Raw genomic sequence first — 23,353 nt, forward strand, 5'->3', positions numbered from 1 at the left:
ATGGTCATATGGTTTTTCTTCTTTAACCTGTTTAACCAGTTAATGATAGATTACATAAATAGATTTTCAGATGTTAAACCAGCCTTACATACCTGAAATAAATCCCACTTGTTACGTAATTCTTTGTATATATTGTTGGATTCAATTTGATAATATTTTGTTGAGGGTTTTTGCATCTGTGTTCGTGTTCATGAGAGATAATTGATCAGTAGTTTTCCTTTCTTGTGACATCTGTCTGGTTTTGATAGTAGGGTAATGCTGGCTTTATTGAATGAGTTAGCAAGTGTACCCTCTGCTTCTATTGCTTAGAATAATTATAGAGAATTGGTATCATTTCTTCCCTAAATGTTTGGTAGAATTCACCATTGAACCCATCTGGGCCTGGTTCCTTCTGATATAGAAAGTTATTAACTATTGGTTTAATTTCTTTAATATCAATAGATACAGTCCTATTCACATGATCTCTTTCGCCTGTGTGATTTTGGTAGATTGTCTTTCAAGAAATTGTTCCATTTCATGTAAATTATCAAGTTTGTGGGCATAGAGTTCATAATATTCCTTTATTATATGTTCAGTGTCCTTGGGATCAGTAGTGATCATCTTTCTTTCATTTCATTTCTGGTATTTGTTTTTTCTCTCTTTTCTTGGTTAGCTTGGCTAAGAAGTTAATCAATTTTATCGGTCTTTTCAAAGAATCTTATTTCATTGATTATTGGTATATTTTCAGCTTTATTGGTTTCTGCTCTAATTTTATTATTCTGCTTGCTGTAGGTTTATAATGCTATTCTTTCTCTGTTTGCCTAAGTTGGAAGCTAAATTGTTGATTTTAGATCTTTTCTAATATATACATTGACTGGTGTAAATTTCCCCATAAGCACTACTTTTCCTACATTAAATGTGAATTTAAAGCCAATTTGAAAAGCTGTCAGAGTGGAGAGCATGTTTGTATGATTTCTAATTCTTTATATTTGCTGAAAGTGTGTTTTCTGGTCCACAGTGTGGCCTGTCTTGGTGAATGTTCCATGTGACTTTGAGAAGAGTGTGTATTTCTATTTCTCTAAGAAATGTCACTGGGGGGAATTCCCTGGTGGTACAGTGGTTAGGACTCCATGCTTCCACTGCCAGGGGCACAATGTGGCCAAAAAAAAAAAAAGAAAGAAAGGGGAAAAAATATGTCACTGGGGTTTTGATAGGGATTGCACTGAATCTGTAGATCAGTTGGGTAGTATTGATATTTTAATAATAGTAAGTCTTCCAGTCCATGAACATGGAATGTGTTTACACTTATTTCTGTCTTTAATTTCTTTTCTTTCTTTTTTTAAATATTTATTTATTTATTTTATTTATTTGGCTGCTCCAGGTCTTAGTTGCTGCATACGGACTCTTGCTTGCCGTGTGCAGGATCTTTAGTTATGGCATGTGAGATGTTCAGTTGCAGCATGTGGGATCTTTAGTTGGGGCATGTGGGATCTTTAGTTTGCGGCATGCAGGATCTAGTTCCCTAACCAGAAATCGAACCCAGGCCCCCTGCATTGGGAGCCCAGAGTCTTAACAACTGGACCACGAGGGAAGTCCCTCTGTCTTTAATTTCATTCAGCAATATTTTTTGATTTTCATTGTACCAGTCTTTCACCTCCTTATTTAAATATTATGTTAACTAAGTATTTTGTTCTTTTTGATGCTTTTGTAAATGCAATTGTTTTCATAATTTCCTTTCATGATTGTTCACTGATAGTGTATGGAAATGCTATTGATTTTTGTGTGTTGACTGTGTCCTGGTATTTTGCTGAATATGTAGTTGTAACAGACTTATGGAATTGTTTGGGTTTACTACATATAACATCATATCATCTGTGAACAGAGATAATTTTACTTCTTGCTTTCTAACTTAGATTCCTTTCATTTTTCTTGCCTCATTGCTCTGCTTATGACTTCTAGTACTATGCTGAACATGAGTGTTAGAAGCAGGCGTCCTTGTTCTGATTTTTGAGAGAAGGCTTTCAGTCTTTAACCATTGAGTACGACGTTTGTTGTTTTTTCTCATAAATGGCTTTTATTATGTCATGAGAGTTTCCTTTTATTCTTAGTTTGTTGAGGTTTTTTAATCAAGAAAAAGGTGTTCAGTTTTGTCAAATTCTTTTTCTGCATCAGTTGAAATGGTCATGTGTTTTTTATTCTGTTAATGTAGTATATTATATTAATTGGTTTTCTTACGTTGAGCCATCCTTGCATTGCAGGAATAAATCTCACTTGGTCATGATTTGTAATCTTTGTAATATGCTACTGAATTTGATTTACTAGTATTTTGTTGAGAGTTTTTGCATCAGTGTTTATAAGAGATACTGGTTTTCTTGCAGTACCTTTATCTAGCTTTGGCTCTTGGCACAGTGCTGGACTCATTGAGTTAAGGAATGTCCCTCTTAAATTTTTTGAAATGTTTTAGAAAGATTGGTGTTAATTCTTTAAATGTTTGGTAGAATTCACTAATAAAGCAATCAGTCTAAAGGTTTTGTTTGTTGGGAGATTCTTGATTACTAATTCAGTCTCTTGACTAGTTATAGACCTTTTCAGATTTTCTGTTTTTTTCATTATTCAGTCTTGGTGGATTTTGTGTTTCTAGGTTATCCAATTTGTTGGTGTACAATTGTTTGTAGTACTCTTATAATCCTTTTTATTTCTGTAGAATTGGTTGCAACGTCCCCACTTTCATTTCTGAGTTTAGTTATTTGTGTCTTTTTTTCTTAGTCAATCCAGGTAACGGTTTGTCAATTTTGTTGATCTTTTTGAAGAACCAAGTTTTGATTTTGTTGATTTTTTTTCTGTTGTTTTTCTCTGCTTTATTTTATTTCTATGCTTTAATCTTTATTATTTCTTTCCTTCTGCTAGCTTTAGGTTTAGTTTGTTCTTTTTCTGAAATTCCTTAAGTTGTAAAGTTAGGTTGTTGATTTGAGTTCTTTCTTGCCTTTTTTTTTTTTTTTTCCCGGTACGTGGGCCTCTCACTGTTGTGGCCTCTCCCGTTGCGGAGCACAGGCTCCAGACGTGCAGGCTCAGCGGCCATGGCTCACGGGCCTAGCTGCTCCATGGCATGTGGGATCTTCCTGGACCGGGGCACGAACCCATGTCCCCTGCATCGGCAGGCGGACTCAACCACTGCACCACCAGGGAAGCCCCCTCTTTCTTGCTTTTTAATGTAAGCCTTTATAGCTATAAATTATTCATTTAGCACTGCTTTTGCTGTGTCCCGTAAGTTTTGGTAAGCTGTGTTTTCATTTTCATTCCTCTCTAAGTATTTTTTAATTTTTCTTATGATTTTTTTGTTTTATTAGTTGTTCAAGAGGGTGTTGTTTAATATCCACAAATTTGTGGCTTTTTCAAGTTTTTTTGTTACTAATTTCTAACTTCATCCATTGTGATCACAGGAGATTTTTTTAAATGATATTTAAGTTTTAAAATTGATTAGAGTTGATTTGTGTCCTAACATGTGGTCTGTTTTTGAGAATATCTCTTGTGTATTTGAGAAGAATGTATTCTGTTGTTGTTGGGTAGAGTGTTCCATATATGTCTGTTAGATCTAGCTGGTTTATTGAGTTGTTCAAGTCCTCTGTTTCCTTATTTTCGGTCTGGTTCTTCTATGTGTTATTGAGAGTGGGATATCGAAGTCTCCAGCTATTATTATTGAACTATTTCTTCCTTTAATTCTGTCTATTTTTGTGTCATATATTTTGATGGTCTCATTAGGTATGTAAATATTTATAACTTTTTTGTTTTTTGCTGTATTAAACCTTTTATTAGTATATAATGTCCTTTGTCTCTTATGACCTTTTTTCATATAAAGTCTATTTTGTCTAATATTAATATAGAAGGCTTGCAAACCTTAATAGTATATACTAGGCTTTGCAGGTCACATTGGGTCTGTGTTGCCTATTCTAATTTTGTTTATTGTTTTTTTTTTAAACCATTTTTCACTCTGTGGCTGTCCAAAACAGGTAGGTTGCCAATTCCTACTTTATCTTGAACAGAAGCTTTTTAATTATAGTGAATTTATCCATCCTTTTCTTTATTGTTAGTGTCTTTGTAAATATGATTTTTGTGGTTACTTTTTAAAGTGTTTATTTGCAAAGATGATGCTGTTCATGGTGCATTATGACCTGTAAAAGCAATCGAAAAGTCCACTGTCCATGATCCTTTACTAAATGTCAAATCTGTTATTTTATTGGTCCTTATTATCACTATCAGACATACTCTTTACCTTTTTAGTCTGTACAGGTCATAAGATCAGTTCCAGTAGTCATGACTTTTCTGTTGTTATCTGCTTTTTACTCTCCTCTCCAGTATTTTATGTTAGACTCTGTCCTTTTAAGTTTCATTTTAATGAATTCTTACCATTTCCTTGTCTTGTGTCTTTGTGAGTTACCTTCCTTCAGCTCCTGTTCAGAAGTTGCTTTGGGGTTCTTGCTGTTTTACAGGATTTGTGCTTCTTTGTTTAATTTACTGGATTCTCTAGGTATGGATGACTTTTAATACCAAAATGCCAAAGAAAGAAGTGAAAATGAATTCTCACAACAGTATAAGATTCTAATAGGAAGTATTGTAGTCTTTTTTTTTTTTAATTCCTTAGAGGACAGTATGACTTGCACTTAGTTTGCAGTATCTTTCTCAACCAAAAAATTACCAGTTACTACTACTACTTTTTTAAAATTTATTTATTTGGCTGTGCTGGGTCTTAGTTGTGGCATGTGGTATCTTCATTGTTGCGTACAAGATCTCGCTGTGGCATGCAAGATCTTTTTAGTTGTGGCACGCAGGTCTTTTTAGTTGTGGCATGTGGGATCTTTTTTTAGTTGTGGCATGCATGCGGGATCTAGTTCCCTGACCAGGGATGGAACCTGGGCCCCCTGCATTGGGTGCGCAGAGTCTTAACCACTGGACCACCAGGGAAGTCCACTACTTCTTAAGAAGCAAAATAAAATGAGCTTCTTTCATTTTTTTCTGTTGCTAATTGTAAAATACTTATGCGATCTGGAAATTAGAGTCACATAAGGGTTCTACAGTATGTGATTCATGTTTGTTTTTTTTTAAAGCCAATACAGGAGAAAACCCTCAATCAGAATTTCTTGAAGCTGTGTAATGAAACTGATATATTCTACCTTTGCTCCACAGCTTAAGAGAGTCAGAAGTACTACTTTTCTCTTTAGGATCTAGACTGTTATTAGGTTCTGAATCTTTACCATTGCTCCTAGATCTTTATTTTTGTTTTGAAATTTGTATGTAGACTAAGTGTTATATAGTTGTGTATAATTTCTCAGGTCTTAGGGAGTTGTGAATGATTTCATTTAATTTTTCCAAACTTAATGTGTTAAATTATTCAGATGAATTCATTTGTTCTGATTCCATGTTCACTGAAATTTTTTAAAAATTAACCATAATTTAGCTTACAAAGTAGCTTACTTTATCTTAATGGGCAAATACACCTATTGGTCATCTCGGCAAGAGCATGAAAGTTAATTTTATTGTAAATATGTTCATAACAGCAAATATCCCCATGTAGATGCCAGCCTCCTTAAACATTACTCTTTAGTGTGGGGTGTATAAAGGAGACTGACATGCTGGGAAGGGCCAGAAAAAGATGGAGAATTGTCTCTCTGAGAAAATAAGGCAATTAAAAGGAAAAAAAATTCTCTCACTGTAGAAAATGACAACAGAAAGTAATGAGGTCATTGAACATAAAGTGGCTTAACTTAAACTATTTGCAATACTCTGGATAATTGTTTCAAGAGATAAAACAATTTGGAGTGTGGTGGATAGAATGGAAAAGATTATAAATATTTAAGTATTTCATGAAAGAAATGCTTTTGAGGGAATATTACTGTTTTTTAAACAAGCAATATCTAATTTGAGGAAAAATATTTATCTACTTGTGAATATAATATTTTTTAGTTCTTTGTGACTTGTTTGTTAGGAATTAGGTGCAATTTTTACATACAAAATTTCCTTTCAAAAGTATGTAAAACTTAATATTAGAGACCAAAAGGATTATAAGCAAATAGCTAATTTATAGTTATCTTTATTTTAAAGTGATTGTATTATCTAACAAAGAAAGTTTGATCAACTGCTTCTATGAATTTCAAATCTTGCTGTCATGAGTAAAAGGGCAGAATTTTACATTTATTGTTTTCCTTTTTTCAATTTCCTATGTATAGTTAAGAAAAAAATGAAAATAAATGAACTTTTTGTATTTTTAGGCCCGGATAGCATTTTTGCAAGGAGAAAGAAAAGGTCAAGAAAACTTGAAGAAGGATTTAGTAAGAAGAATAAAGATGTTAGAATATGCATTAAAACAAGAAAGGTATGTGTCCCTCATTTTCTTATATGAATAAAATAAAGTAGAACAATATTACTCTCTTTATGTATTATTATACAGTGTATTTAACGCCTTTTGAAAGATACAAAGGTTTGCCCAAAATACAGGACGATGTTTTGATTTGATTCTTATATAGGAAAAGAAAAAAAGATTAAAATCTTTAAATTGAAATAATATCTTTTATTATAGAGTCCAAGTTTTTTCTTTTTTACAGATTAGGAAAAATTTATCTTTACTTGGGTGTATATTTTAGTTGGGCAATTTATCTTATTTTTTTTCTTTTACATCCAGTATCTTTTTTTTCTCCAACTTCTTTTGCAAGTAAAGTTTAAAGAAACAGACATTCATATTATGCTTTATCTGTCATTGGAGAAATATATACCAGTAGTTAGTTACTTACCTATGTAGAAAAGGAAAAAAAAAATTGTTTTTCTTTCAACAATTTATTATTAAATTTTCAGGGCAAAATATCACAAATTAAAATACGGCACAGAACTGAACCAAGGTGATTTGAAAATGCCAACCTTTGAATCAGGTAAACTTGATTCTTCTGTTAATCTCCCCCCGCCCCCCACACACACACCCCATGCAAGAAAAACTGGTTAAAGCTCATTTTTATGTAACAAACATGTTCTCTTTACCCCCATTTTGCTTTGAAAGCATCAGTTAGTTAGATGGTTGCCTATTATAATACTGTCTAGAATTTGGGGAAAAATAATAAATGAATAAGAGTAAGTATCAATAGTGTCATCTACATAATCTCCTACATACTTTCTTGTTTTGAAACCTGTGTAAAACTGGGTGTATTTTTGGTTGTAATTAGAAGTGGAAGGTAATGAGTAACTCTTTGTACCACCTGTAGGCAATTCTTATCCAAGTCTATATAAGCTTAATTTTGTATTATTAAAAAGTTATTTTTTTTTCTAGAGAAGCTGTGATTAACTCATAAAGAATTTGCAAATTTGAATTTGGAAACTACGGAGGCAGCCAGATAAGGATAAGAGAAGGAAAACATTATCTCCAATTGGCCTTGCTCTTTACTAAAGTAGTGAGTGTGAGAGTAGTATGTGATGAACAGTTATGCAGGAAGAGAGGGCTGGATATAGGAAAAGGCTATAACAGTTTAGTGTTAATTTAGGGTTCCATATGATTACAATTTGAGTAATCTAAAAGTTTAATAAGGAAAGAATATTTTGATTTATGTTATATAATATTTGGGAATATTACTGCAATTTTCTATTTCTGAGGTATATGTAGAACCCATTTATATACACAGTTTGATGGTGCAGGCAAATTGAATTCTATACTGTTCTTGGCTGCTGGTTACTAAGATAAGGAAAAAAATGTGTCTTTATTTTGATATACAATTTTTCTTCTCCTTGTATTGTTGTTTCCATTCCTAATAAAGTCAAAGTGTACATGGTAGGGAAAATAAAACAAATAGGGATTTTTTTTTTAAGTTAAATGTTACAGTAAATTTTTAAAATTTAGCTAATTGGTTTTGGTTTAACATCAAGTACTTAAAACTTGGCAGAAAACACCCTATATGTACAACCTGCAGTTGATTTATTCTTAGGTCTTCTCCACTTACCAATTTTAGCACCACAACCATATCTTCCTAGTTGTCATATATAAAATTAAGAGACCAAGATAGGAGTGGCATAGGTTTCCTTTGATCTAGCTTTTAAGTGGTTACGAAGACTCAGATGCCAGGGGACAATATTATGGTCTCCTCCTTGGAAAAGCTATAATAAATGATAAAAAGGGCCATGTTTACTGCAGCAGTCCCATTATAGTTAGAGGGAGTACAGTGGTTTCACCATAGAGAAAACCTGATGTCTTCATAGCTTTTCTTTAACTCATTTTTTTTCTAATATGGCTAGAATATTCAGAAAATAATCACTTTTTTTTTTGGCCGCTCCGCATGGCTTGCAGGATCTTAGTTCCCAGACCAGGTATTGAACCCGGGCTACAGCAGTGAAAGCGCTGAGTCCTAACCACTGGACCACCAGGGAATTCCCCACTTAGTATAACTTGAGGACTGTCCCCCTAACTTGGTCTGTATAAATGTGAGGAACAGCCCCACTGTTCCTGGAACTAGAGTCGGAATTGGCTAACTGGTCTTGGTACAAGTTGGTATAAAGGAAAATCATTAGCACGTAATCTCTCCTGCCCCCAACTGAAATGAGAGAAAAACAAGTCTGTTTTTATCTATATAAACTTAACTATTAAAACTTCCTTAAATTGAAGAATAAAATAACAACCAAGTATTTTATTTATAGGAAACAATAATAATAAAGTAGATTATTTCTACTGATGTAGAAAAACTACTCAGGATGTTTAGTGGAAAACAAACAAAGGAATGGGCAAAAATACACCATGCAAACAATGAGATAAAATTATTTACATCAAAGTATAGAAAGAAATAAACATTAAATGAATCAGTGTTGCCTTTTATATACTTAAAATAAATCAAAATGTAAAAAAGAGAAAACGTACGAAATACTGTTATGAAAGAAGTACAAGGTATGTGTGTTTTTATACCCTTGTCCTAGTAATACCAGTATATATATCCTAAACTTAACTCTATAAAAGGGGGTGTATCCAAATCTGTAAACAGCTCCTATTTCCCTACATTTAAGGGAAAAAATCTACAACAGTAAACATATGGGTAAAAGACTTGAAAAGCCACCAATAAAAGACGATATCCAAATGGCCAATAAACATACGAAACCATGCTCAAATGTATTGGTTTATACAACTTACAACCACAGCACAGTACAATTAGACACCTACCACAATGTGAAAATGAAAAAGAGAAAATGTCATGTGTTGCTGAGGATGTGGATCAACCAGGATTTGCACACCTTCTGGTGTTGGAATTCTAGTTTGATAAAACTGCTCTGAAAATGATTTGTCAGTACAAGTTTCCCCCAGTATCCCAAAGTAGAGCATTCCTGTTCATAAGCCAAAATGACATAAAACAAAGACGCAATTTACCTTTGGACACATCTTGCTAATGATGCGCAAAATAGATCAAGATAAAGCACAGATGATAATAGACACAGTTCAAAAATATGGGCTTGTTACGGAGCTTGGTGGTGCCTCTCTCGCTGCTTGGGGGTGCGTGCTGCCACTGTTAACAGTTCACTGCAAAACAAATGCTGAAGGCTGTTTTTTCTTTTCGCCTTTTTTCATAAAGAGTGAAAATTCTCTCTGAATTTTTTCAGTTAGGCTAGCGAAAACAGGTACTAAATGTAGGTCTTTCATAAAAGCGAGGTGGCCTAAAGAGAGCTTTCGAAAAGCGTGGGATAACTGTATTGCTAAAGGGAACATAGCATGCCCCGTGGCCCAGTAATTCCACTCCTTAAAATGTTCATCACAAGGCTTGTATAAGAATGTTCATAGTATCATTACTTTTAATAGCAAAAAACTGGAAGCAATTCACATGTTCTTCACCAATAGAATAGACAAATATATTGTGATATTTTAGTGTAAGGAAATGCTGTTTAGCAAAAAAAAAAGTGAATAAACTATAACCAGACTAAGCTATAACCAAAAGTGAATAAACTATAACTAAATTTTATGTGGATCACATAAAATTGAAAATTGATAGAAATGATTTCATATATATCAAATTCAAAAATTAACCTAGTGTTTAGAAATCAGGGTAGTGTTAATATCCTTTTAGGAATATCTAGTTAGACTTGGGAAAGGGCACGATGAAAGTTTTTGGGGGTGCTGATGACATTTTATTTCTTCATCTAGGTATGTTAAAAAATTCATTGAGCTGTACGCTTAGGATGTACTTCAAGAATATTTTTACCAACATTATTTATAATAGTGAAAAATGGAAACATTTCAACATTAGGGAACTGGTTAAATTAAATAGGTATATACTTTCTGTAGATTATATAATTATTTTATATGATGTTAATCTATATTTATTGCCATAGAATGTTCAAGATACATTAAGTATTGAAAGCAGCTTGTAGTGTAGTACACACACTTTGACCTTTTTTTTTTTTTTTAATTTAAGGAGGGGAGAAGCTGATGTTATTTTCAGATGGAAAATATGGAATGATAAAATCTCAAGTACTAACACTGTTGGTGATAGGATTTGGGGCAATCTGTATTTCTTTTTTTTAAATGTATTTTTTTGGCCAGTTAATTATGTGTTATATGTGATTTAAAAATAGGCAAAATGGTATAAATAGAAAAAGTTATAAATAAAAAATGGGGGCTATTAGAATGAGATAATTATTTCTGGAAATTATAGATGTTTCTACGTGCACAGGGGAAGAATGAGAAGATATTAATAACGGATTGTTAAGGTTAGAGAAGTAATACCTGCAGAGAATATTTGAATTGCTACCAATAACTGTTTGTTCATGTGACTCTGAGGAGTCTAGGAGCCTAATGACTGTAAGCCATGGTAAGAGTTCTCAACATTCAATGTGAGGGCTTGTCTTCTATGGCCCTATATTCTTTGCTTTATCATAATTTTTATAATGGGAAATTGCAGGAAAATATTTCTGTATCATTAGTGCCAATGAATAGTTTTAAATATCACTATGGATATACTTGTTGAGAGCTTAACTCATCTGAAGTTATACTGTTTATTAAACTCTTTTTTAATGCATACACTTTGTTACCGGAGAATAAAATATGACTTTTTACATATAGTAAAAACTGTTTTCTGGTCTAACTTTTAGTTCTAAAAATGAAATCGACTGTATAGAGTCTTGTATGTAGCCTTAGAGTCTACTGATACAGACTCTAAGTTATTCACTAGTTTTATAAATATATATCTAATTTCTAAACAATGTTGATTTTGAAAAGTTTATATAAATAGTAAATATCACTTTTTAATTTCAAAAGCATTCAACAGCAGAATTCTGGTATTAAAAAATTGATTTTAATAAAATTTCATTTCAAAGCCTGGGCTTTTGATTTTTAAATCACTTGTAATAAAACAAGGAGGGTGGTGCCTAAGTGTTTGGACTGTCAGGATAAACACACTTTAAATGAGTGATCCACAGTAAACACTCAATAAAAGTTAATTTTCTTCTATCCTTTATAAAATATTTTGGTATATTCTTGTGGGACTTTATCCCTAAGAGAACTTTGGCAGTATTATCAGGAGTTGAAGTAACGTGTATGAAACTTGTCTTGTTTTTGTTGTTGTTGTTGTTGTTGTTGTTACTGTTAATTTTAGAAGAAACCAAAGACACAGAGGCTCCCACAGCACCTCAGAATAGCCAGTTAACGTGGAAGCAGGGCAGACAGCTGTTAAGACAGTGAGTAATGGTTCATTTTCACCTTTCTTTAAGGATCTAGGTATGAAAGTGCTTCTATTCAGTCACTTTGCAAGTGAAAATTATTTAATGATAATGGGACAATGTGTATAGTTTTCATATTGCTTCTTTTTTGTTTTGTTAGATGCTTGGATCTTTTTAAAGTTTTGTTTCCTCTGAATGTTTCTCTAAACATTTCTCAGAATGATGTGTTTTTCTTATTTATGGAGTAGGATGTCATAAAGACTAGATGTCTTGAAGACCAGAACAAAAATAGGGAGTTCATACTTATAGACATTCTCATTTCCATCACTGGAAAATTTACATATTTCGTTTTAAGTGAGATTGTGACTGGCTTAGAGAAGCAATTTAACTGGTTATCAGAAACTTTTCAGAAGTGGCTTGCTAAATCCTGCTTCTACTTGAATGTTTAAGGAAGCTTTTTTTTTTCGAGGAACCTTTTTGATGTTTGAATTCTTTGCCGTATTACGTGGCAAATATTATTGTCTTATCTATTTGTTCTTTTCCCTTGTATTTTGAAAACTTTGGTACTCGCGTATTACTGAAATCTTAGGTAATTCAACTTTCTCAACTCTAGGCATCTTTACCATCGCTTCAGTAACCCAGTGAAGTATGGTCACACCCTTGATCTTGTTATAACCTAGAACTGCCCTACCTCTGGAATATTCCTTGATCATATTCCACTTTTCTTACTCCAGTTCCCAGGTTATTTGTCCTCTGACCTTACTTTGATCTTTAGATCCTTGACTGTTTCATTTCCCTTACCTCCTTTACCTATTGTTGGTTTAATTTTTTTTTTTTTGGCGGTGGGGTTTTTTTGTTGTTTCTTTTTGTTGTTTCCCTAGCTTCCACTTAGACCCCATGATCCTTTACCCTTTTGCTGGTACCCTTAACTTTCCTGCTGCCCACTCCTTACCCCCACCACCAGTCATTTTACTATACCTACCTACAGTATCCCAGCCCTAATGAGTCTTACTGTCTATTGCTTCTGTTTCTAATTAATTCTTAGAGAAAAATCACAGAATTGTGTGAATGCCATTACACATTCACGGTTTCCTGTCCAAACATTGCATAGAGCCTTTTTCCATATCCCTGGTCATCTCCTGCTCCCATTGCCCTCAGTGGATATTCTGAACTTTTACCACATCTCAGCCCATTCTCCCTTACTCTCATTAGAGCACCTCAAGCTCTACTTCACTGAAATCATGAAGGCTATCAGGTGAGAACTGTCTTCACTTTTTGCTTTCCTTTCTGAAAATGTATTTAAACCTCATATTCATCATCTCGGTTTCTAATGTTCCATTCAAAGAAGTGTTTATCAATCTGGACAGTTAGTGACTAAAACTCACACAAACTTCAAAAACAGATTACTATCTGGAAGGATGCTGGGATAGCTAGCAGAGTTGAGGGAAGTGCTGATTAACTGAGTGTTAGAAACTTAAGAGCTAGTGTATCACTGAAGATTTCTCAGGGACTGGAAACACCCAGGATATGTTCTTACTCTCTGGTGTTCTACTCCTCTGTGTATCAGTTTTATTTTCTACTGAAAACCACTTTTCTCCAGGTGGCAGAGGATCCCTTATTTTAGTCAGAATAATTTCTGAGGATTGGATTTGTCTTAACTTGATCAAATAACTGCCCACGAGTCAGTTATTTTTACCTGGGTTGTTTAAGATCTTGACAGTTCTTTTAGACCACATGGCTAGAGTGTGGTAGGAGTTTTTTTCCTCAAAAGAGGATCGCGTTTTTTAGAAGAGTATGACGGCTATAGAGAAATCAGTTGCACAGTATTTCTCTCATAAATGCCTAATCCCATTGCCTGGCTTTATATTGTGTCTCTTCTCATTTTTCTGTAACAGTAGTTTATCTCCATAGTCTTCCTTATTCATTTCTCAACTGTCTAGTTTGTTTTCCATTTTGATATTCCCCTGAAGCTTCTATCACAAACATGTTTATGAGAACCTTTTTGTTCATATTGATCTTTTGGAAATACTTGACATTAACTCTTCATTTCTTTTTGAAACTCTGTTTTTCTTACTTTCATGAAACTACTCTGCTTTTTTTACCCTCATTTCTCAAGTTCTTTCTTTTAATTTTCCTTTGAGTTTCTTATTCTTCCAGCCCTTTAGATGTTTGTGTCCCCAGGTTTTGTTTTTACTTATGCTTTTTCTCTGGGTAACTTCATTTAAATCCATGGCTTCAAATATCTCCAAACACTAATGACTCCCAAATCTGTACACCCAGTCCAGTCCCTTCTGAGCTTTTGACCTTCTTACCATTGTGCCTAATAAATGGTACCACTTTCATAGATACTACTTGATTATTTGATAGGTACCCTCTAAACCATATTCTGACCCTTTATTCTTTATTTTATTCAGTAGAACCACCATGCAACCATCCCAGCTAGAAACCTGAAAATTTTCCAAAATTCTTATATCTTCTTTTATTCTACTGCCATATTTACTTGTGTACCAAGTCACTAAGATATTTTATTTTTCTCACATTTCTCCTCTTCTCAAGTTTTAATTCTTGCTGTGTTAGTGTCCTAACCAGTCTCCCTGTCTTTAGCTTTCACTTAAAAATCCTCTATTATTTTGTCAGCAACATATAAAAAGAAACAAAAAAGGCTTCTTTTTAACATCTTCCCTTAGCCTGTCAAATACTTTAGGAAGAAATTTTAAAATTTGTCACACAAAGCCGTTCATGACCCATTATCTATACTTATGTCATGATTCAGTCCCTTTCTTCTTTTTGAGTCTCATCCTAGATCCTCGGTTAGGTACCCTGGTTTAGATAACAAGGAAAGTTTGAAAACCGCGGGACTGTAGGACTGCTATAAGACCTTAGATCCTAGAAGGAGAACTAATCTATCCATCAACCTCTGGCTAAGAGCCAGGGTTTAAACGTAGCATGTCATTGTTCTGAGGTTTATTTCTGTTCATCCTTTACCACTTTCTGGAATTTTTTTTTTTTTAAGTAATATATATCATCAACTCCTAAAAGTTTTTTAACGCTCTAGGTCTTTTTAGGCTTCAGGATAATTGGCCCTTAATTAGTGTTAGCCATCTATATGCTTTTTAAATTAAACTATGGTTTGTAATCGGCCTTTTTTTTTTTGTAGAACTGGAACTAGTCTAGAGAGAAGAAAGTTATTGAAACAAAGGAAGAGTAAATTTTATAGGATTATGGATTTTTCTAAAAACTTTGATGTGATTTTGATTTGACAAGATTGCATGTATTAGCAATATGTGGGATTTAATATTTTTAATTTTCTCTTATAGATATCTTCAGGAAGTAGGTTACACAGATACAATATTAGATGTACGGTCTCAGCGGGTAAGATCATTACTTGGACTATCTAATTCAGAACCAAATGGATCAGTAGAGACAAAGAATTTAGAACAGATCCTGAATGGAGGTGAATCTCCTAAGCAAAAAGGACAAGAAATCAAAAGGTATGACGTATACTTATAGGTTAACATTGTTTATATAGCAGGTATTGTGAATTTCTTTAGCTTCTTGTTATTGCTATTAACAGTTATTGAAGCATGTAGAGTTCAGATTTAAAGATTCCTTCCCACCCTGCAAATGGTACCATGGACAAAGAAACTTTTTATTTAGGTGCTTTTTAAATTTATTTATCTTGGGGCTTCCCTGGTGGCACGGTGGTTAAGAATCCGCCTCCCAGTGCAGGGGACCTGGGTTCGAGCCCTGGTCTGGGAAGACCCCACATGCCGCAGAGCAACTAAGCCCGTGTGCCACAACTACTGAGCCCCTGTGCCACAACTACTGAAGCCCACATGCCTAGATCCCATGCTCCACAACAAGAGAAGGCACCGCAATGAGAAGCCCACGCACCATAACGAAGAGTAGCCCCCGCTCGCCACAACTAGAGAAAGCCCGCATGCAGCAACAAAGACCCAATGCAGCCAAAAATAAAATAAATTTATTAAAATTATATAATAAATTTATTTATCTTGGGACTTCCCTGGTGGTCCAGTGGTTAAGACTTCATGCTCCCAATGCAAGGGGCCTGGGTTCTATCCCTGGTCAAGGAAGTAGATCCCACATGCCACAACGAAGATCTCGCACGCGGCAACAAAGATCCCGCGTGCCGCAACTAAGACCCGGTGTAGCCAAATAAATAAATAAATATTTTTTAAAGATTTATTCATCTTAAGTTTTGATGCGAAGAGAATGACTGTAGTTCTGAAATGGGTTTAAAATTAGAGAGTGATTTCATGTAGTTCAGAGTTATTTTAATGTCTTGATTTTTAAATTTTTGTTAGAGTATTTTCAATAAATTATACTACTATATAATTAGAATAGTAATGGTTGTTTAGACACTAGTGTTAAAGAAACAAGGCTTTGCATTGTGTTTGGACTCAGAAAGCTACCAGGTATACTTTAAAATTTTAATGTCTTTATTGATAGAGTTCACATACCATAAAGTGCACCCACTTGAAGTATATGAGTTTAATAGTTCTTAAGATAGTCACAGAGTTGTTCAGCCGTCACCACAATCTAAGTTTTGAAAATTTTCATTACTCCATAAAGAAACCTCGTACTCATTAGCTACCACTCCCCATTCTTTCCCATATTCCTCCCACTCACCAACCCTAGGCAACCAATACTTTCTGTATCTATAGATGTGCCTATTCTGGATATTTTATGTAAATGGTTATTTTGTGAGTAGCTTCTTTTACTTAGTGTAATATTTTTAAGATTCATCCATGTTATAGCATATGTCAGTAATTCATTTCTTCTTACTGCCAAATAATATTCTTTTCTATGGATATACCACATTTTGTTTATCTATTCCTTATCCAATTGATGGGCATATTGATTGGTTCCACATTTTGGAATAATGAATAATGCTACTTTGAACATTGGTCCGCAGGTGTGGACATATGTTTTCAAGTCTCTTGGGTTTATACCTAGGAGTGGAATTGCTGTGTCATACAGTAACTCTGTGTTTACCTTTTTGAGGAATTTCCAAACTCATTTCCAAAGTGGCTGGACTATTTTACATTACCATCAGAAATGTATGAGAATTCTAATTTCTCTACATCCTCATTAACACTTGTTTTCTGTCTACCAAATACACTTTTGATTATAGTACAGATTTGATAAATGCAAGTTGTCAAGCAGATGGAACTTTCTTTTCATTTTTTACCATTAGATATTACATTGAATTACATAGGTTGGAACGACAAAGAAAAAAGAGTGGAAAAAACCAAAATGAATTCATTAGTTTGGTTAGAGCTTAAGAAGTTAATAATATGTACAGTTTATAAACTAGCATTGTTTCATACCTTAGATACATTTTATCTAAGATACATCATGCAGTTATTTAAAGACTTTCAAGTTAACATAAGCCTTTAGTTTACGGGTTTTATTTCTGAGAAATAAGGTCTCTTTAATAAAAACAATTTGACATCTAACAGAGCCCTTGTTTTCTTTACTCTGGATTTCAGGAATCATAGAGCTTTCATAGCTCTAGAGAAAAAGCAAGGATATTACTGTGTTATTTTAAACTAAACTTGTCAGCTAACCAGGCTAAGTAGTTCTTAGGATTTATAACTACTTTAGAGGAACACAGTTTACTATATCACACCTGAATCTGAATTAAAAATCCACAACAGACTGTATCTTCTCCTTGTAAAGCTTCTTCCCCTTGCAAGATTTAGAGTTCAATAGTTTTTTTTTTCTGTTGTGGTAAAAAACACATAACATGAGATCTATCTTAATAAATTTTAAGTGTACGGTGCAGTGTTGTTAACTGTAAGCACAATATTGTAGAGCACTTCTCTAGAACATTTTCATCTTTCATGACTGAAACGCCATACCCATTGAATAGCAACTCCCTATTTCCTCCTTCCCCCAGCCCCTGGCAAACACCCTTTGACTTTCTGTTTCTACGAGTGACAACTTTAAATACTTTATATATATTTATATGATATATGAATACTTTATATAAGTGGAATTAATACAGTATTTGTCCTTGTGTGACTGGCTTATTTCACTTAACATAATGTCCCAAGGTTCATCAGTGTCATAGCATATGACAAGATTTCCTTCTTTTTTATGGCTGAATAATTATTGAATGTATTCACCACATTTTCTTTATCCATTTATCCGTCCACAGACATTTAGGTAATAATTGTTTTTAATCAATGTGATTTCCTTCTTAATGAATATAGCTGTATATTGCGAGTCTGTACTAATGTAGGTGTGTATGGTTCAGCTATGATCAGGGCCTTTGAAAATTCCTAAGAAATACGAAAATGACCTAACATGTTGATAGAGGTGTCAACAAAAAGATGTTTATCGTATTCTCATTTATAACAATAAAAAATTTGAAGCAGTCTACATGTTCAACAGTAGAAGAATGGTAAATTGTAGATCATATTATTAGAGACAGTATGCTTAATGGTTTAGAATGGGAACTCTGAAGACAGACTGGGTTTGAATCTGGACTTTGCTGCTTACTAGCTGTGACTTTGGGCAGGGTACTTTACCTTCCTGTGCCTCAGTTTCCTCATTTATAAAATGGTAATGATAGGATTGATGTGAAGAAGAAATGAATTAATGTAAGGCATTTGGAACAATGCTTGGTGCATAATAATAGCTATGATGAAATATTGCTTATCCAGTTGAAATGTGACCCAATCAAGAGTAATATTTACTAGATTCTACTGAGTAAATGTCATTGTTGTCTTTCTTGGTTTATTCTTTGGTTTATTGTAGGGGGATGTTGTGGGTGTGTAGTGTATCATATCACACAGCCTCCACCTTATAAGGATTCATTGGGGGAGAGAGTTCTCATAGGTCTTGTAACTGAAAAGCTGTGCTGCTTCTTAGTGATTGGTCTGATTTACCTTTGAACCTCCAGTAGTTGCTCTCTTTCTTTTTACTCTGTTTGGAATCTTGCCATATTTGTGGGTTTCCCTTATCTCTAGAAAACACTGACTCTTTTTTACCCTTTTACTTACGAACCTTACTCTTGACTTCATTCTGTTTTCCCTTCATCTGGATATATAATTTTAAAAATTCTGTTGATTGCTTTTCATTGAATGAGAAAGGATAGTAAATAGTTGGCAAAGAAAAAAATTATTATAAAATTCCATAGATGTAGATGTCCACTTAAGCATGTGGATTAAAGGCAGATTTACTTGTGTGCCTTCTGGAACCTCTGTTAAAATATCAGTTAAAGACATTTTAAGACACACTGATTGACACATAAGGACAAAAAATTGAATATGTAGAAAGAATGAGAGGATATACTGTCCATTAGATAGGGAGAACTTAATAATTTTGGAAGCTGGAAAGAAGAAAAGGAACAAGCCAATTCAAGTCCCAAAATGCCAGTAAAGTTCCAAAAGCTAAGGAGTTAGAGGTATCAGGTACATTTGGAGTCACGTTTAGAGGGGATTATTAATAGAGAATTAGTTTCAAGTTTATGTAAGAGGCAGTTAGAATCTTAAACCCCCTCTTTAATCCTGTATAGCCGCTTGAACACCCCTCCCCTATCCCAAAGAATGGTGGTATATTTTCTGGTGAATTCCAGTGATTTCTGATTTCTTAAGAAAACAAGCAACTGTAGGGTGGGCTACTGTACTGAAAACAGGAGGATTATCTGAAAATCTCTAGCTGAGCAGTGAGATTCCCTGTTTCCTTCTACTTGGCTTCAGGTATGTTGGCAGCTGGTCTTAAATCCCTTTCAGGCAGGAATATGATCACATTAATAGAGAAGACCTTATGATCCGACAGTTGGGATCTGCCAGTGAAATGGCTGGGACTCTGCCCTGTTGTTATACAGAAGTGTGAAGCTAGCTACTTTGACAAGCCTCACCCATGTACACAATATATCCAATTAGTTTTTCTGTGCCTCACTGTTAAATATTAACAGTTAAGGAAAGACTTTAATATGAAAATTGGAGACCAAAGGAACCAAACATAAAAAAGGAACTCAGAGAAAAGAGGGAGCAGAAGACTTTCAAAACTATAATTACTCTTCTGAGAGGACTGAGAGAAGATAATACATCTATAAAACAGTAATATGTTATTGTATAAGGTTCAGTAAGAGATCAGAAAAGAGCTAATAGAAATTTAAAAGTGTGATTTAAATAATTTTCATGTAAGACTTGGGAGATAAAAGACTCTCCCAGAAAAGAGAAAAGGGGAAAAAAAGTAAGACTGAAAAGAGAGGAAAATCTAAAGATCAGTCCAAGAGGGACAACATCTGAATAGGAGTTTCAAAAAGAGAGAACAGGTAAACTGGTGTTGAAAAAATTTTTTAAAGAGTAATTAAAAAAAATTCTGGAATATATTTATAGAATGTGTTTCCAAGGATGTTTGTTTCCACATTGAAAGGATTTCTCCCAGTTACACTATAAAGTGAATTTAAAAAAATCCATACAAAGGCCATCATTGTGAATGCTAAAAAGAAAACATCTCAAGAGAAACAGCATGGTAGCTTGCAAGTAGGGCAAAGTCTCAGACCCTTCACAGTCCATGGTTGCTTTAATTTCCGTTTTGCTAAAGACTAATGACGTTGAGCATCTGTGTATGCCATCCACATATCTTTTGATACAGGATCTGTTTGAATAATTTCCCCATTTTTTCATTGTTTTATTTGTTATTGTTGAGATTTAAGTGTTCTTTATATAGTCGTTCATTAAATGTGTGACTTGCAAATATTTTGTCCCAATCTGTAGACTTTTCTTTAAATTCTCTATAGTGTCTTTCAAAGAGCAAAAGTTTTTAATTTTGGGCAGTCTGATTCATCTGTTCTTTCTTTTATTGATTGTGCTGTTTGACTTTTAAACCTTGTACGTGTATTGTTGTGATCAAATACAGTTTTTAAAACCTGAAACGTGAGTTCTCACTTTAGAGACAGGAACTTCTATCCAAGGAACAATAATACTTTATTAAAGTTCAAAACAAAACTCTCATGTCTTAAATTTTTTATTTTTCTGTCATTGAAGTGCCAATTTTGTCAAATATTTTCTTTGCCTTTCATTTAATCCCCAGATATCGAGACGTATTACTAATGTTGAACTGAAAAGTATGTGTTTTGTTATTGTGGTAGTTTTTTGTTTGTTCTTACTAATTTGCACTTGAAAAACACATCTCTTTCTACATTCAGTGTTGATACAGGTCCTTGAACCATGTGCTGGATTAGGCAGAGTATAATAGACCTATTAAAACCCTATGTCTGGGATGAAGTGAGAGTGGCATGGACATATATATATACACTACCAAATGTAAAATAGATAGCTAGTGGGAAGCAGCTGCATAGCACAGGGAGATCAGCTCGGTGCTTTGTGACCACCTAGAGGGGTGGGATAGGGAGGGTGGGAGGGAGATGCAAGAGGGAGGAGATATGGGGATATATGTATATGTATAGCTGATTCACTTTGTTATAAAGCAGAAACTAACACACCATTGTAAAGCAATTATACTCCAATAAAGATGTTAAAAAAATAGTCTGAATTGTATTATATCCTTAATTTGGACTAAGAACCAATCAGGGAGGGAAAAAACCCTAACTTTTAGACTATTATTCTTTTTGTTACCATGTACTGTTCGTATTAGTAAGGATATTTGAGGTCATCTAGTTTAACCCCCCCAGTTTACAGGTAAAGAAGTTGAGGCCAAAAGGTTTAAGTGACTTGGCCAAATTCAGGCAGCTAAGTCAGTGGAAGAGTTGAGACTTTCATTGTGAGAGTCTGCATTCAGCTGAAGCTTTCACCTTTCTGTTGCAGCCTCTGTTTTTAGACATTTAAACAACTATTTGAAAACCTTTTTTGTACATAGAGGAGGAATTCAGATTATAGTTTTAAAATGACTTCGTAAGTAGATAAAAATAGATTATCACTGTTACCTATTATATGAGTGGTTCTGAAACACTTCAAAGGGTTTTTTTTTAAGTAGTTTTTCTTTTTCCCCCTTAAGTATTTATTTATTTATTTATTTGGCTGCGCCGGGTCTTAGTTGTGGCATGTGGAATCTTTTACTTGTGGCACGCAAGCTGTTAGTTGTGGCATGCGGGATCTAATAGTTTCCTGGCCAGGGATCGAACCCGGGCCCCCTGCATTGGGACCACCGAGTCTTAACCGCTGGACCACCAGGTTAAGTCCTGAAAGTATTTCTTTAGTATATTAATAATCCTGTTTTCTAGGTAAGGAAATCTGTAAAATGGATTGGAATGTTCTATATCTGATTGACCATAACTTTAAATCTGAGCATCCCGATAAAGTTCAGTTTTAGTCGTAAACATTTGCACCAAGCTGTAAGAGGTTGTAGAGCTATAAGAAATGCTGAGTTTAAGTTGCTTGCTCATGATGGCTTTATTTTGAGAAATAATAGCACATTTGAGTGCCTAATACTATAGGGTTTTTATTTTGATGCAGCAATTACTTAAAGTATTTTCATTGTAGAAACTTAACAACTGCTTTTATTGATAGATACTTTAACTGTAGAACATAAATGATCTTTCAAACATTTTTGTGTAGAATATTTAGATAATACATTATAAGTAAATTTTCATTTGAATCTCTCTACTACCTTCAAGTACTATTTTAAAATAGGAGACAGAAAGAAATATTAGAATTAATCATTGGAATATTTTGGTTCATCATTTTTCCTCTCTTACAGGCCTTCTGGTGATGTTCTTGAGACATTCAATTTCTTAGAAAATGCTGATGACAGCGACGAAGAAGAGGAAAATGACATGATTGAAGGCATCCCAGAAGGAAAAGACAAACATCGGATAAATAAACACAAAGTAAGAATTCAATTTTCTATTCTCATTAGCTAAAATATAGGTAGTCATGTATTTGGAATAGAAAATTTCAAGATGTCTTTCGTTACATTGGGAGTGATTGATCATTTATTATGTCACTTGGAAGTTTTATATAGTCAGTTCTTATTGAATTACCTACACATAGTACAAATTATTTGCTGTATTATAAATGGCAAGAAAGGGTCTGTTTTTATAGGACTAGTCCAGTGATTTGAAACTTTTTTTAAAAAGTTACATCCTTTCCACTCCTGTCACAATTAAGAATCACTGCTGAAGTCTCTCTCTTCCTGTACAGTAAACAAGTGGTAAATTGTAACTGAAGTGGGGTGGTACTCCCACCCTGGGTGAGGGAGTAAACTAAGAATTGTAAATGTACGTGTCAACACTCATTGTTTGTTAAGGATTAATAAAAATTTGCTTTTGCTCATAACCTAAGAAACAGGTTTATGTATTTTAGTGTTGATGCAGGTTAGCTATAAGAGCAAAAGTAGATTAAATGATCTATGTGTGAATTGTCATAATAGTGTACAGTATTTCAAGTATGTTTTTTTAAAAAAAAAGTGGATGGGTTCTGTTGTGGTTCTTTGGGATTTTACAGTAATATGGGGAAAATGCCAGTGTTTCGCAGAAGCTTCTAGTCTATAAAAGCAGTTTTCAACCTTTCTGCCAAATTTCATGTGTGTAACACACTCATATGTGGAGCATAGGTGAATAGAGATTTTGATCCTTCCCTATTTTTTTGTTCTGGGAAGCACTACTATAAATACCACAGCTGTTGACTTGCATTAATGTCCTTATTAACTATGCCATATCCTTATATGTTACGGACTGCCTGTGCAGTTCTCAGTGAATGAGGTCAATTCA

The 23,353-nt window shown here is 34.0% G+C and overlaps 1 protein-coding gene across 8 annotated transcripts in view; it reads left to right on the forward strand.

Moving 5' to 3' along the window:
• Positions 1–23,353, forward strand: part of STRN3 (striatin 3) — a 115,750-nt gene that overhangs the window by 53,934 nt on the left and 38,463 nt on the right. For 7 of the 8 annotated variants that reach the window (XM_079906551.1, XM_079906544.1, XM_079906546.1 and 4 more), the window contains exons 2-6: positions 6,243–6,346; positions 6,823–6,896; positions 11,580–11,661; positions 14,961–15,134; positions 22,342–22,471. In XM_079906551.1, coding sequence (XP_079762677.1) covers positions 6,318–6,346; positions 6,823–6,896; positions 11,580–11,661; positions 14,961–15,134; positions 22,342–22,471 — 489 coding nt within the window. In that variant the 5' untranslated portion in view covers positions 6,243–6,317. The remainder of the gene's footprint in view (positions 1–6,242; positions 6,347–6,822; positions 6,897–11,579; positions 11,662–14,960; positions 15,135–22,341; positions 22,472–23,353) is intronic. The other variant, XM_079906545.1, reaches the window with a different exon arrangement.

The sequence above is a fragment of the Stenella coeruleoalba genome, assembly GCF_951394435.1.
Source record: "Stenella coeruleoalba genome assembly, chromosome: 2".
NCBI classification, from domain to species: domain Eukaryota; kingdom Metazoa; phylum Chordata; class Mammalia; order Artiodactyla; family Delphinidae; genus Stenella; species Stenella coeruleoalba.